General features: G+C 41.4%; 1 protein-coding gene across 2 annotated transcripts; it reads left to right on the top strand.

Moving 5' to 3' along the window:
- The first annotated feature begins 789 nt into the window (after positions 1 to 789).
- LOC127028756 (dnaJ homolog subfamily A member 1-like) lies at positions 790 to 12,910 on the top strand. 2 transcript variants are annotated; one of them, XM_050914466.1, is made up of 8 exons: positions 790 to 925; positions 1,354 to 1,531; positions 2,799 to 2,903; positions 3,014 to 3,241; positions 4,682 to 4,796; positions 10,084 to 10,199; positions 10,758 to 10,858; positions 12,165 to 12,910. In XM_050914466.1, exons 1-8 carry the CDS (start codon positions 794 to 796, stop codon positions 12,378 to 12,380), a joined length of 1,191 nt encoding a protein of 396 aa, XP_050770423.1. In that variant the 5' UTR covers positions 790 to 793; the 3' UTR covers positions 12,381 to 12,910. The 2 variants fall into 2 exon arrangements, with proteins under 2 accessions (XP_050770423.1, XP_050770422.1); XM_050914465.1 differs by having other exon boundaries at positions 1,318 to 1,531.
- Positions 12,911 to 15,854: the final 2,944 nt, after the last annotated feature.

Raw genomic sequence — 15,854 nt, 5'->3', positions numbered from 1 at the left:
TGTGTTAATCGGCTTTTTTGCACACCGGGTGAAAGAATCCTGATTTTTGGGACAACAATACTGTCATCAGCTGATAGAAAAAAATTTCCCTTTTGTCCAAACAGACAAGCTAGTGAGATAGCTAAGTTGCAGGATGACAACTGGACAAACATTAAAGGTGAAAGTTTTCATATCCATCAATATTATATCTAAAACTGGTTTGTTTTATATAAAACTGGGCTTAAAGCCCAGTGTTGGTATCCATTCACTGAATTTTCAAACCAACAAAAAAGGACATTTAATAGAGGGAATCAGAATTTAACCGCTACTACGCCCTGGAAATAAGTCACTAAGACGTGAATAGAGGAAGCGTTGCGACAAGACTGCTCCCCGTGCATGCTGGGAACTATAGTCCGCGAATAGCCTAGGGACTATTCATAGTTTTGCGCACGGCCCAGGACGCAGCTGAGGGCCAGTGTGTTTTGGGAGTTGCAGTTTTGGGTGGACCGCAGTGTTTGCCGGGAACTGTAGTCTAGTGAGGTAATCGCAGCATGACCGACTCGTAGCCTGTTACTGGGTCTCCTCCCTTTGATTCCCCACCCCCCGAACAACTAAGAGGGTGGGGTTTCCGGGGGTGGGTTTTTGTCGGTTCAAAATTCCCCGGATGTGGATATTAGTTTGGAATTTTCCAGAAAGGTTCTGAATTGTAAGTTCTAAGTTTTGTGTAGTGCGGTTTGATTCTTTCCTTCGTTGAGGGTGTTGGTGTGTCCGTATGTTGAGATTAATCGCTTAGTGTTCTTGTAGGTCTGTCGCCATGGTGAAGGAGACCCTGTATTATGATGTGCTGGGAGTGAAGCCCAGTGCCTCTGCTGAGGAGCTGAAGAAGGCGTACCGTAAGCTGGCCTTAAAATATCACCCTGATAAGAACCCCAATGAGGGTGAGAAGGTTAGTGTTGAGGGAGCGGGACCAAAGCTGCTGAGGGGTTGGGGGGGAGTCACCCCTGATTTTTGCCTAGGGGCTGACTGGAGCGAGGGGCTTGGATGGGGAGATTATAAAGACCCTTCCAGATATTGTTGCTGCTTTTGGAGGGGAAAGGTTTGGGGGGACCCTATTGTCTGGGGAGGGAAGTGTTCTCTTGCCAGGGGCCTGGTTGGAGTGGGGAGGGGTCTAATAGTAAATTGATGGACCCTGTGGGGGAGGTTGGTAGGAATGAGAGCCCCTGGTGGAGAGAGGGGTTCTGGCTGGACCTGATTGGGGGGGCGGGAAATGGGCACTTGAGGGAGGATTGTCAGGTTGGGAGCGGGGGTAATGGACTCCTGGGGGAGCTGCTGTTTAAGGATTGGGATCTGAGGCTTAATGTATATCTTTCACAGTTCAAACAGATTTCCCAAGCCTATGAGATACTGTCTGACCAGAAGAAGAGAGATCTGTATGATAAAGGTGGTGAGCAGGCCATCAAAGAGGGTGGCTCCAGTAGTAGTTTTGGGTCACCCATGGACATATTTGATTTGTTCTTTGGAGGTGGTGGGAGGATGCAAAGGGAGAGACGAGGTAATGTTCCTATTTCTGATGCTGCCCTAGACTTAACAGTATGACCATTGTATGTGAAAGAGTGCTGAAGTTTGCCTCGGGTGAATAGCGTGGCTTGCAAGACTGCATTAAGGCTATTAAAATGATCTTATAGCTGTATTCCGGAAACCATATAAAACTGTTGTTAGCCTTTAAAGCCTAAAATGAGTAGGGAAAGGGGTGCCTGTGTAATGAGAAGGGTACTCATTTTATACACTGGTAGTTTAGATCTGTGAGTTGTCTTATGTTAATTTAATACCTAGCTAGACTCTGCATTTGGGAAGCCTTTATCTAAGGATAAGCCTAGCTTTTAATAAAATAGAACAGGAATGGTATGGTAAAGTATCTTACTTGGTAACTAAGGTACCACGAGTGTACTGTCAAAATCTGAGTTTTTAAATCACTTCTAGCTGAAAGACCTTAGTTAAAAGTAACAAAATATAAATAAAGTGAACAAAGCAGTTTTCATTTATGTGATCTCCTTGTTCTTCTGTACTGTCCAGTGGAATTGGGTTAAAGCTGCAGTAAAGCTAAAATGCCAATCCAAATTGAAGTTCAGACCAATAGTATCAGCGAAGATGTCAATGTTAATTTAAAAACTGTGTTTAAGAGTAGTGCTGGCTATATCACTTCTTAGTTCATATTCAGTGCTGATAAATGAAAGAAAAGAAGGTCTTATATCAAAACGTCATACAACTTCATGTAGCAAAACATTTTCAGTAAGCAAGAACTTGTTAGCTTTACCATGGATTTGATTAGAACTTTACTTGGCAAAAACAGTTCCTGATTGTAAAAATCCAATTGCCCAACTGTTTTGGGAAACTTCTGGGGGGAAGGGGAGGGGTAGGGGTGGCGGTAGTATTTCATTGGCTGTAGGAACTATCTCCTACTTCCCTGTAGTTATCCAAACATACCTGTCTATTTTCGCCCTTTAGACAAAGTTAAAATCTTAAACCTAAATCTCAGTGTATTTTGTTCTTATTATTATTGCTTATACTTTCATGGAGGAGTCTTCTGGCTCCTTCTGAAAAAGATTACTAAGAAAGCAATGATAATTGTTACATAATTGTAAAATTAAATAGGAAAAAGCTATTGATAACAGCAGAAGTAGATAAATAGGAAGTGTTAAAGCTTTTAAAGACTTATTCTAATGCAATTTGAACATAGTAACATGGGAAACTTATAATTTTGGATTCAAGCTATTAAATTTGAATAAATATACTCTCCCCTCCCTCCCATTCCCTTATAGGCAAAAATGTTGTTCATCAGTTGTCGATAAGCTTAGAAGATCTGTATAACGGTGCAACAAGAAAGCTGGCTTTGCAAAAGAATGTGATCTGTGACAAATGTGAAGGTAACTTCAACGCTAAAACTAGACATTAGTTATTTCTGAAGCTCCAAATGTATTTTGACCTTGTAGTTTCTTCTGGAAATATAACTGTTTGATTCTCACTCTGTCGTCAGGTCGTGGCGGTAAGAAGGGTGCAATAGAATGCTGTCCTAATTGCAGAGGCACAGGCATGCAAATCAGAATTCACCAGATTGGTCCAGGAATGGTGCAACAGATTCAGTCTGTATGTATGGAGTGTCAGGGGCATGGGGAGCGTATCAGTCCCAAGGACCGGTGCAAGAGCTGCACTGGCAGAAAAATTGTTAGAGAGAAGAAGATTCTAGAAGTTCACATTGACAAAGGTAAGGGTTTTACTAACTTGGAGTATTATATTTAAATAGATTGTCATTGGGGTTGGTGGTTTGTGGGGGTTTTTTAGCACTAAAACAGGAGCTTCAGCAAATGCATGGTGTTGATCACTTGTTATGAGTAACACTGTTGGATATGCATTCAGTACAATAGCCTGTTCCTACTCTTTAAAGGTAGACTTGCCTTTAAGCAAGGGTGATTACTTGTGTATTAGTAAGTGGGCACTATATACATTACTAAGTGTTAATCCCAAAGCTTGTAATGATGCAAGTAGTGAACTAATCTCCATAAGAGCAGGTTCAGAAACAAAAATGCTGACCAGTTAATTGGATTGATAAAAAGCGAATACATCACTTAGCTTTATTAAGCAATTTTAACTATTATCTTGACATTTTGGAGACCCTACAGAATCTGATCACTTTTATGGCATTTTACTGTCTCCTGAAGTGTGAAGACATTGCTAAGCCTATAATGCTTAGAATTCATTTTGTTATGTCACCCTGATGACATTGTGCAGTACAGATGTTCTGGTCTGTGTCCTTTATGTCTGGCAAAACTTAATTCAGAATTTAAATCCCCAGAATGATAAGGGAATGTGAGGCTATTTAGCAGCAAACACTTTTCTTCAGAGTAAGCTGCTCAAAAGTAGGTGGGAGCAGTCTTTGGAGGAGTTGGAGTTGAAAGATCAAATGCATTGGCAAGCATGTGGCTTACTGATTACTGTTAGGTACAAGTCTATTGTAACTGTTTTACATCTCTACTTAAGCGTGCTTTATGTAATGTCTCATCTTTAAGAGGAAGAATATGATAGTAACACTAAACTTGAAGCTTGGCAAGAGTATATCACCAATATTTTTAAACACTGTTTTAAAAGTTACTGAAAAGAGCAAAATTTTGTCTGTTGTAGTCATCCTGGTTTTCTACCAGGTAGCATGAGGCTGCTAGAATTAATAGTGCAATAACCCTTCTGTAGGTGAAGTTGCTTTCTTGAGTGACAGTCGCACTCCTAGGAAGAGTGCTTCCTAAACTGAAGGCATTGAGATCTTTTTTCTCAAGTAGTTCTGCCACAGACTTAAGAGACTTATCAACTTCTTAAAGCAAGCTTTGTGTGCAGCATTTCTTCTATGCCTCTTCTATAGTGGTTGTGCATATGATAGAAGCCATCTTGATATTTCCCTCAAGGATTTTTATCTTAGCAGGTGACTAATTTCTACTAGAATGGGATTTCATGCTTATGAAACGTAGCTCAAGTTGGCAGTACTAACATGTTTTGGAAAGATGAGTTAGTAAGATACTTGCTTCAAGCAAAGGTCCTAATGTTGCAATCTCAAGGTTCAGTAATATCCTAGTACAAGCTAACGCCTATTAAAATATTTCACATTACATTTGAGAGGAAAGAAAAAAAAAGCTGAAATATGTGATCTCTGCAATAGGAATGAAGGATGGTCAGAAAATAACATTCCATGGTGAAGGGGACCAAGAGCCAGGACTAGAGCCAGGGGACATAATTATCGTCTTAGATCAAAAAGATCACCCTACACTTACAAGGTAAACTCCATGAGTCTTTATGCATGCTCCTGAGATGCTTGTCTTCAAGCTTCCTCTGTTACCACTGGCTTTTTTTAGTAACTGGAAATATTGTCAGATAGGACTATATGTCTAGAGCTCACTTGTGAGTTGGTTTGGGCTGTCAGATATTGACATATTTATAGAAGTACTGGTAGAACTAGTCAAAGCAGTTGGTGCTCTAAACATACAAGGTTTGTGGTTATATGTTTTATTTTTTGGGTTGTTTGGAGTGAGTTTTTCTTCTTTCTCTGGGGGTGGGAGAGGAAGTAAGACAAACCTAAGGTAGTTATGGATATTGGGAATTCACAAACTTCTAAGGACTACCAATGTTGGAAAATAATTGTTTCTTAATAGCTGTGAATATCTGTAGCAGTTGTCTTACTAATTCCTTGTTCTTGCCTCCTTCTGTGAAAGTCTTCCAATACCAAACTCTGATCTAGCATAGGCAACTGCTTGTTATGTAGTTTCTTCTGCCTTGAAGCCAAGCTTCAGTGCTTGTGCTATTTCTCAGGATCCTGTTTATGGCTGCCTTATGGTCAGAAGCATGCATCCTATATGCATAATATCAAGGTGATCTGCCTCCTATGTGTTTTCCTTGCCTGAATGCATTGGGTAACATGAAGAATAGAGAGGACTGATAATTTGTGGAAGTGAAACTGAACTGGGTAGTGTCAACTATGTTAGTCAAGTACTTCACATTGCCTAACAATGTTGCTTTGTGTTCAAGTCCATTGTTTCAAGTTACTTTGTGGAATGAGTCTGTCATGTAGTAGCTTCTCTTCTGGAAAAAGCAGCACTTTGGCCACCTCTAGAAGATGAGCAGTAGGTACAAAGTGTAACTAACTGCTTATCAGAGCATTCATGAGGGGAACAATGAATTTGGGAAGGCATTGGTCTCTTAAGGTGGGGGCACTTAGTCTAACAGCTCATCCCTTTGTCCCTGTAAGTAGGAATGACAGGTCAAAGGCTCTAGTGTAGCCTGTAGTCAATCCAATCAGCAGTCTTGTATGGTGCTTAACTCCAGAAGCTGGTGCCAAAACTTTGTGCTGAGTCAGGACAGATGGAATACTACTGTTAGCAGCTTCCAGCATTGAGCTCACAGATCAAAGAATCGGAACCTTCATGGCATTTGGCAGGCTAGTGATGAGCAATTTTCTCTACCCAGTTTCCAGTGAAACCAGGTGTTGAATCAGTTGTGTCAAAGGGTCTGCCTGGTCCATGCATTTATTATGTTACCTGGGACTTGAAGTTCTGACTGTACTGGAGTATTGATGTCCATCCCCCTGCACTGGCTTCAGCTTTAACATCCTTAGATGTTCCTTGATATCAGTAGTTTTGTGGGGTTATGCTGAGGTAATGCCACTTCTGGGGCAGATGGAATGTACCTCCTGTCCCTTCAGGGTCTAAAACTTTCCAGGCAAGTCTCTTTCCAGACACCTTTAAATTAATCTTTTTTAATAGGTCCAAGTCCTTTTAATAGGTTTGAGGTGCCCTTAAACTAAATAACTCCTGAACATCCCAGCACATGCAGACATCATTTGTGCTGACTTTAATGTAATTTCTTTAATTTTCAGTTCTGACTTAACTGGATGCATCCTGGTTTCATCTAGAAGCTCCTTTCAGAGTGACTCAGAGTTGCTTTCTAAACTTCCTTACCACCAGAACTTCAGAGGGGAGTGCAGGAGACTCTGAAGGAGGCAACTGAGGCATAGGAGAGATGATTCCCTTACAGACTTCTTTCAATCCTGTCTTAAAACCTAGCTGGTTGTTACTGGATATATTTTGTTGTTTAGTTGGTAGTAGCTGTTCCAGTTACTACCTTATGACAATTTCAAGCCTCTGGCTTTACACTGCTCGTAAAGGCAAGTCCTATTTTGTTCTTATGATTCCATTTGGAAGGTTCTTTGAGGATGTTGATACATAAATATATTCAAGTTAAATATCAAGCTTAACTTCTTGCAGCTAACTTGTACCTGCCTGTACATCAATGTATACAATAAAAGTGTACAACTGTCTTCCTTAATATTTATACTACAGTATCTATAAGCAATTGCATTCCCTCCATTTTGCAAATCAAGCTCTTCTAGTGTTGAGGAGGGAGTTTTACTTGAGTTGTCATCTAATGTAGCTGAATAGAAATGTATGAGACTTGGAATTTTGCTACCATCTTGTTCAGTGGCACTAATACTTTCCTATTTCTGCTGGAAATAATTTTTGTGACTGGAACAGTTGACCTAGCAATTTCATTGCTACCTTTACAATTAATCATCTCCAGCTGAGCTTGCTGCAATATATTAAGGTTTTAGTCTTCAAGTATGTGACCTAGAATTTTGTATTGATAAATCCCCAGTTGGACATCAGCCTTCAAGGCCAACTGGTTAACTAACTTCTTGCTCCATATCTTTGTTTACTGTAGTCCAGATGAGAATACTGTCCCACAGCTATCTTAATTTAAAAAGCATTGCAAAGTGTTTAGCATCTGAGGTACATATGGACATGAAATGAAATACAGGAAATTCCACTTAAAAAACTTTTTTTTTACTTGGGGTGTGGTGGTGTCAAACATTGGAATGGGTTGCCCGGAGAAGCTGTGGGGTTTCCATCCTTATAGTTATTCAAAAAACCGACTGGATGTGGCCCTGACCAACCTGCTCTAGTTGACCCTGCTTTGAGCAGGGGGGTTGGACTAGAGACCTCCAAAGGGTCCCTTCCAACCTCACCTATTCCATGATTCTTTGATAACTTATCCAGCTGCATTTAAAAGGCCCCCTTACTTACAACACAGGATTGAGTGTTCTTAAGTGTTCAGGCTGTTCCCTTCTCCATGTTAAAATTTCTGTTTTTAAACTGATTAGTGAAGTCAAGAGTTGTTTCTGACTTCTCTTGAAATAAAAGTTTAGTTCTGAGCTCTCTGCATTTTGTTTTCAGTCTCACTAAAATTACTGTATCTACTTCATCTACAGTAACCTTCAGGTTATTATTTTTAATAGCAGAAAATATTAACTCTTTGTTTGGCTGAAGAGTTTCACATTAAGATTGCTTTAAGCAGAAATGCTCAAGCTTTCACACTTGCAGTGGTGTTTACTGCAGACTAGGGAGATCCAGGTGATCCACTGAATTGCTAAAATGGCATTGAATTAAATTCTTCAGCAAAGGGTTTTTGAATATACTAAACTACTGAGGAGTGGAAGGGAATATTACATGGATAAATGACTGGCTAAAAAGTAGGAAACCAGGTAAGAATATAATTCCCTCTGATAAAGAAACATGATGGGACCCTGAATGAGTCCTAAAAAGAGCTGCACTGGGGACCTTTAATTTCATTTAAACTGAGGTGGTGACTTGATGATACAGAACTTTTTACAGGGTAAGGAAGATGGAAGTTGGTTAGAGTTGCAGAACGATTGCATGATATAATGCAACAAACATGACAATTTAAGTTGAATGTTAAATGTAAAATGAAGCGCATAAACTTAAATACTTGCACAATAGTGGGATCTCAGCAGTACCAAAACGTTGGTTGTAACAGATCTATGAATAGATCATCTCAATGCTAAGAAGCAAGTAAAATGTTAGGAATTCCGGGGACGGGACGGGACGTGGGACGACAACAAAACCAATTGCTGTCTATATAAAAATCTGTGGTGTGCCTGCACCTTGAATACTGCATGTAATGCAGATTTTGCATTGCAAAGTGTGGTGGGTTGACCCCAGCCAGCAGCCAAGCACCCACAGAGTTGCTTGCTTACTTCCCTGCCCCCCCCCCCCCAGCATCCTAGGGGAGAGACTAGGAAGAGCAAAAGCAAGAAAACTTGTGGGTCGAGATAAAGACAGTTTAATAGGTGAAAGTAAGTCACAAATCTAAAACACAGCACCACATGGGCTGCTACGAAGAAAGTTAACTCTATCCCAGCCAGACCCAGTACACAAAGATACAGCAGAATTGGAGAATCTTAAAGAAGGGTAATGAGGAAAAGATAGAATAGCTTCTATGTGGAGAGTGATTTTTTTGAAGTAGATCCTTCCTTGTAGAAAAGAGGGGAGGAAGAAAGAGGGAGAATTTGTGTAGGAGCAACTGTTGTCTGTCTCTTAGTATCACTTGAGATACTACAGTTACTATTACTAACAGGACAAGAGGCGGTGGGCACAAACTGAAGCACAGGAGATTCTGTCTGAACGTAAGGAAACACTCTTTCACTGTGAGGGTGACCAAGCATTGGAACAGGTGGCCCAGAGAGGTTGTGGAATCTCCCTCCTTGGAGATATTCAAAAGCTGTCTGGACATGGTCCTGGGCAGCCTGCTCCAGGTGACCCTGCTTGAGCAGGGGAGCTGGACCAGATGACCTCCAGAGGTTCCTTCCAACCTCAACCATTCTGTGATTCTGTGAGGTTCAGAACTGGAAGTGGCTCTTTGTATGTGGATATGGAAATCTTTGGCATAAGATGCTGTCAATGGTTGATAGCCATCAATAGATTTCATGAAAGGGAGGGAAAAAATAAAACTACACTTCCAGGTTAAAGTCCTTGAGGTGTCCTGATAAGGGCTGGAAGCTGAGTGTATTCTGGGGCAGTGTTGTGTGCTTGCCTTGCTCTTGTACTCTTCCCTAGGCATCTGCTCTTGAAGTGAGGATATTTAAATTAGTCAAAGATCAGCTTTACCAGATTAAGGCAGCAGCCTGATCTCAGGGAAGTTGGTCTCCCCTAATGATGTAACTAAGTAGAAGGAAGAAGGAGATACAAAATCATATTAGATCCCTAGTGTTGCCCACAACATCTGAAAGCCAAAAATGATGTTGGAGAAGAATAAACCAGATTGATTAAAAAAGTGTTGCTGCGTCTTGGTTTTTTAGATGACTGTGCTAATATATGACAGGATTGTGCAAATTTTTGTCCAATTTGGACAATGTTAAAGAAGGGATTAATTGTCACAGCAGCAGAAGTTTGGAGTTTGAGACAAACCTTTTCCCAGAAGGGGGAAAGCATAGTGAAATGAAACCGAATGCTGTTGTGTGTGGTATGGTTTGGGGGGGTTAGCTTTTAAATAACTGTCCTTGAGTAGTAAATGGCTCTTATCGCAGGTATTATCCCTGAAGTAGTTGGCTTAGTTAATAGTTAATGTTCTCTGTTTTACTGGTCAGGCTTCTTAGTATTAAGATTCCAAATTTATTGTCTTTACCAAATTTAATACCTGAGTTAGGCATGGTCCTTCTCACTCTTCCTGTTCCCTCACCCCACCCCTGACTGTTGTTGCTTGGTTCTACCATAGGCGAGGGGAAGACCTTGTTATGTGCATGGATATACAGCTGGTTGAAGCACTGTGTGGCTTTCAAAAACCTATCACAACACTGGATAATAGAACTATAATTATTACTTCTCATCCTGGTAAGTGTTGGTTTGCTTTGTGCTAAAAATCTGTACATCCAGCAAATGTAAGCTGAAAAGCAAGCAATTAGCATAGGGGAGCAGAAGGGATTGATCCTCAAAATACTACTTCTTTCCCCTCCTTCCCCCCCCCCAAGTCTTTACAGCAGAGAGCTTTAAACAAATAAAAGTTTTGCTTAGTGGGCAACAGTAACTACATGTTTCTTCGTATGACACAGGAACAAACTTTGCTTCATGGATGTGCTGATATCCTGAGGATACTCAAGGTCTCTGAAGATAAATTTTTCAGACTTAGAGCTCATGGAATACTTGACATTCATAGTTATGCTCCCTTTGAGAAGCATACAAAATGGTAGAATATAGCATAGATGTGTACCTGTTCTCCTACGCAAAAGCTATCAGGCAGTAGATCCCTATTAGACTACTGGATATCGGTATAGTTGTTGAAACACAGCTTACAAGGCTGCACAAATGCATCCTAAAAGGAATTGAAACTAAAATTGCTTGTTTTGCCTGCCTGGATTTTTTTTTTTCTTTTTTTTTTTTTATTTACTTAAGGCCAGACTGTCAAACATGGGGATATTAAATGTGTGCTGAATGAAGGCATGCCAATATATCGTAAGCCATATGAAAAAGGACGTCTAATCATAGAGTTCAAGGTAAGTGAATCAACTTCCATGGTACAGCTTAATGTTGAACATGCAGAACTTCAACCTTAAGTAATAACTCAAGCAAGAAGAGACACTAATCATCAAGTGTCTTGTTTAGTGCGTTTCTTGCAGTGTGGTCAGATAATCTAATGCAATGCACAAGGCTATAGACAGAAAGTATCCAATTCTTTCTTGTACTGGTTTTGGCTGGGGTAGAGTTAATTTTCTTCGTAGTAGCCTGTATGGGGCTATGTTTTGGATTTGTGCTGGAAACAGTGTTGATAACACAGGGATGTTTTAGTTACTGCTGAGCAGTGCTTACACAGAGTCAAGGCCTTTTCTGCTCCTCACACTGCCCTGCTAGCAAGTAGGCTGGGGGTGCACAAGAAGTTGGGAGGGGACATGGCCAGGACAGCTGACCCCAACTGACGAAAGGGATATTCCATACTATATGATGTCATGCTCAGCAATAAAAGCTGGAGGGAAGGAGGAGGAAGGGGGGGACATTCGGAGTTATGGTGTTTTGTCTTCCCAAGTAACCATTACGCGTGCTGAGGCCCTGCTTTCCTGGAAATGGCTAAACACCTGTCTGCCGATGGGAAGTAGTGAATGAATTCCTTATTTTGCTTTGCTTGCATGCGCGGCTTTTGCTTTACCTATTAAACTGTCTTTATCTCAACCCCATGAGTTTTCTCACTTTTACCCTTATGATTCTCTTCCCCATCCCTCTGAGTGTGGGGGAGTGAGCGAGCAGCTGTGTGGTGCTTAGTTGCTGGCTGGGGTTAAACTGCGACACTTCTAAATAGCTCTTTACTGAAAATATACTAAGTACTGAAATAACTTGTTTGGATATCCTGTGAATTTTCATGTTTGACATGTTTTTTGGCCTCCAACGTGTCTTAGGAAGAACTGAAATATAACTGACCTTGTATTGGAGCAAGGGGATCAGTTAGTTAATTGTAATTGCTGAAAAGAGTTTCATTAGTACTGACGGGAGGGGAATCAGGCTAATCTCTAACTGCTGTGTCCCCCTACTCTGGCTTTAGCTGAGGATATCTTTTTTTAGCCCTTTCAATATGGCAGTCTGGGGCAGAAAAAAAAGACTGAACTAGCCAAGACAGTGAAGTTGCCAAATATAGTAAAAATGCACTTTTGGCAGATGTGAAAGACTGGCAAGTGACCTAACTATTTCCTTAGCAATGGGTTTTCAAGTCTTCTGTAACTATAAAGCTGATGCTGGCAGATAATTGACCTGTAGTAAGTGAGATAGATGCCAGTTAAAGACAAATTCAGTAACTGCAGCTCTTTATTTCAGGTGAACTTCCCAGGTAGTGGCTTCCTCTCCTCAGATAAGTTGTATTTGCTGGAAAAACTGCTACCTGCAAGGCAGGAAGTAGAAGAAACTGAGGAAATGGAACAAATGGATTTAATGGACTTTGATCCAGCTCAAGACAGAAGACATTGCTATAATGGAGAAGCCTATGAAGATGAGCACCACCTTGGAGGTGGTGTTCAATGTCAGACTTCTTAAAAGGGCCAGTTAATAACCACTGTGATGCCACTTTATATGCGTCAGTAGACAAGTGAAGGACTACAGGTGATTCACCCTCACTTCCTGATATTTTTGTTGTTGTTGTTGCTGTTAAATTCAGCTATAGTTCATTCTAAAAGCATAAAGAAATTAAAGTGGTAATATGAAAACTGACTTTGCAATTTGTATAAAGCTCCAGGATGCAAGTGCAGATCAAGTTGATCATAAACACTGTCTGTCAGACAAGCAGTCTGGAATAGTTTTCTTGACTAAATCTGCAATTCTTGTATCTGTGTTCAAGTGCCTGGTCTTAGACTAAGGTTCTGTAGCGTTCTTGATGCTCTGTAGAGCTGCGGTTTACTGAAGGATGCACAAGTATTTCTAATTCATGTGAAGATATATCTACAGTTTTTGGATTTGCACTGCTGTTTGTCAAATCAGAACTTGCTCTATAATGCAAATGTGTAATATGTGAACCTGACACAAATTTGTTTAATTTTTTTCATGTCCATTAAACTTGTGTGATTTACCAGTTTATTTAAGAATTAATAGTTTCTTGGTCTGCCAGCTTTAGTCCTGATGTAGAGAGCTAGTTGTAAAACTTCTTGTTTCTAACCAGCTGCTACTTAAATACTGTTCTGTGCTATGCTGTGTATAGCCAATGTAGGTTGTTCATGACTAAAATATGGAATCTGTGTCGACCTACTGCTATGTGAAGCTTGACTTCCACCTTCATTATTGAAATAATGTAATCTGTAGCGATGTATTAAGTAAAGCAGTAGCAGATGTGGTCATAGGAATAGGTGAGCCTGTAGAGGAGAAAAGCAGAGAGATATTATTTTAACTTGGTTCTGTCTGAATGTTCTAATCATTGTAGATGAAAAATTTCAGTGTAATTCTAACATTTTTTCAATGTTGCTTTTCTTAGACCAGTTTTCAGTTTAAGAAAACTCAGTTCTAGACTGCTAATCCTAGTACAAATATGCAATTTTATAGACCGTGCTGAGAAGACTGGTCCAATCTTAACCTCAAGCACAGTAGTTTAGTCCCGGTCTACCATCGGTCCTGGGAAGCGGTGTCTGCTTTCCTGTTATAATGCTTCCCTCCCCTTTGAGAATCCCTGAAAATTGGGAAAAATGGGTTAGTCAAGTGTCGTGGTTTAACCCCAGTCAGCAACTAGGCACCACGCAGCCGCTTCCCCCTCCCCCTCCCAGTGGGGTGAGGAGGAGGAAAGCAAAGGAAAAAAAAAGTAAAACTCGTGGGTTGAGATAAGAACAGTTTAATAACTAAAGTAAAATATAATACTAACAATAGTAATAATGAAATATAATAATAATAGTAATGAAAAGGAATGCAACAAAAAGAAGGGGGGGGGGAAGAAAAAAAAACCAGTGATGCACAATGCAATTGCTCACCACCCGCTGACCGATGCTCAGTTAGTTCCCGAACCGCGCCTCCCGGCCAGCTCCCCCCTGTTTATATACTGGGCATGATGTTCCATGGTATGGAATACCTCTTTGGCTAGTTCAGGTCAGCTGCCCTGGCTCTGCTCCCTCCCAGCTCCTTGCACACCTGCTTGCTGGCAGAGCACAGGAAGCTGAAAAGTCCTTGGCTTAAGATAAGCGCTACTTAGCAACAACTCAAACATCAGAGTGTTATCAACATCATTCTCACACTAAATCCAAAACACAGCACTGTACCAGCTACTAAAAAGAAAGTTAACTCTGTCCCAGCCGAAACCAGGACAATATCCACCCCTTATTCTATACCATTTACGTTATGCCCGGATCCCACACTTTCCAATACATTTCCAATTAATCACCATCACTTTTCCTGTCTTTTAATATATATGTATAGATATCATTCCCGCGATCTATGGGCCACCTCTATCAAATGTGTGTTGAGTTCATTCAGTCCATGACTTTGAGCTCCATCTATCGTAACAGTCTGTCTGGGCAGGAGGGATGATGCAAAGTCCGCTCAGTCGGTAGAACAGGATTGGGCTTCGGTGTGATGTGGCAGGCAGGTGACATTGGGCGCAGCAGGAGGCTGGTGTGTGGTGTCGGATTGTTGCATGCTGCAGTCAGTCCTGGTTCCATCACTACTGCACTTCACTCAGTTTTGTCAAAGTTCATTCTTCATTAATCTAAGTAATTCTTACTATAATACCATTAATATAGCACATAATAATTATAATAATGATGACATACAGTGGCAGGATTATATAGCAATTAATAGCATACAATTTAATCTATTGGCTGTTCTCACCTAAAATCAAATCCCCTTGAGGCACACATCGGACTTCCCCATCCTTCCGCATCACCCACCAAGTGCACCCAGGCCCTTGAGCAAAAGCAATCCCACGAATGGGTTTGCCTTTGCCTGAGGCAGGAGTAACCCAAACTGTTTTTCCTAGCATATTTTTCATGTGCACTACAGGGACCTTATCCCCTTCTACAGTATGTAAAAGTTCTGATTGGGCAGGGCCAGCTCGATTGGCAGATCCTCTAGTGTTGACTAACCAGGTGGCCTTTGCTAGATGTGTATCCCAATGTTTGAAAGTCCCACCACCCATTGCTCTCAATGTAGTCTTTAACAATCCATTGTATCGCTCAATTTTCCCAGAGGCTGGTGCATGATAGGGGATGTGATACACCCACTCAATGCCATGCTCTTTGGCCCAGGTGTCTATGAGATTGTTCCGGAAATGAGTCCCGTTGTCTGACTCAATTCTTTCTGGGGTACCGTGTCGCCATAAGATTTGCTTCTCGAGGCCCAGGATAGTGTTCCGGGCGGTGGCGTGGGGCACGGGATATGTTTCCAGCCAGCCAGTTGTTGCTTCCACCATTGTAAGCCCATGGCGCTTGCCTTGACGGGTTTGTGGGAGTGTGATATAGTCAATCTGCCAGGCCTCCCCATATTTGTATTTCAGCCATCGTCCTCCATACCAAAGAGGCTTTAACCGCTTGGCTTGCTTAATTGCAGCGCATGTTTCACATTCATGGATGACCTGTGCGATAGTGTCCATGGTCAGGTCCACCCCTCGATCGCGAGCCCATCTATATGTTGCATCTCTTCCCTGATGGCCTGAGGTGTCGTGGGCCCACCGAGCCATGAATAATTCACCCTTATGCTGCCAATCCAGATCCACCTGAGCTACTTCAATCCTAGCAGCCTTGTCTACCTGTTGATTGTTTTGATGTTCCTCAGTGGCCCGGCTCTTAGGTACATGAGCATCTACGTGACGTACTTTCACAACCAGATTCTCTAGCCGGGCAGCAATATCTTGCCACAATGCAGCAGCCCAGATGGGTTTACCTCTGCGTTGCCAATTACTCCGCTTCCATTGCTGCAACCACCCCCACAGAGCATTTGCCACCATCCATGAGTCAGTATAGAGATAAAGTATTGGCCATTTTTCTTGTTCAGCAATGTCTAAAGCCAGCTGGATGGCTTTCACCTCTGCAAACTGAC

Source organism: Gymnogyps californianus, unplaced genomic scaffold (assembly GCF_018139145.2).
Source record: "Gymnogyps californianus isolate 813 unplaced genomic scaffold, ASM1813914v2 HiC_scaffold_41, whole genome shotgun sequence".
NCBI lineage: Eukaryota > Metazoa > Chordata > Aves > Accipitriformes > Cathartidae > Gymnogyps > Gymnogyps californianus.
The sequence above is the reverse complement of the archived record's forward strand: the minus strand, read 5'-3'. Positions and strand labels throughout refer to the sequence as shown.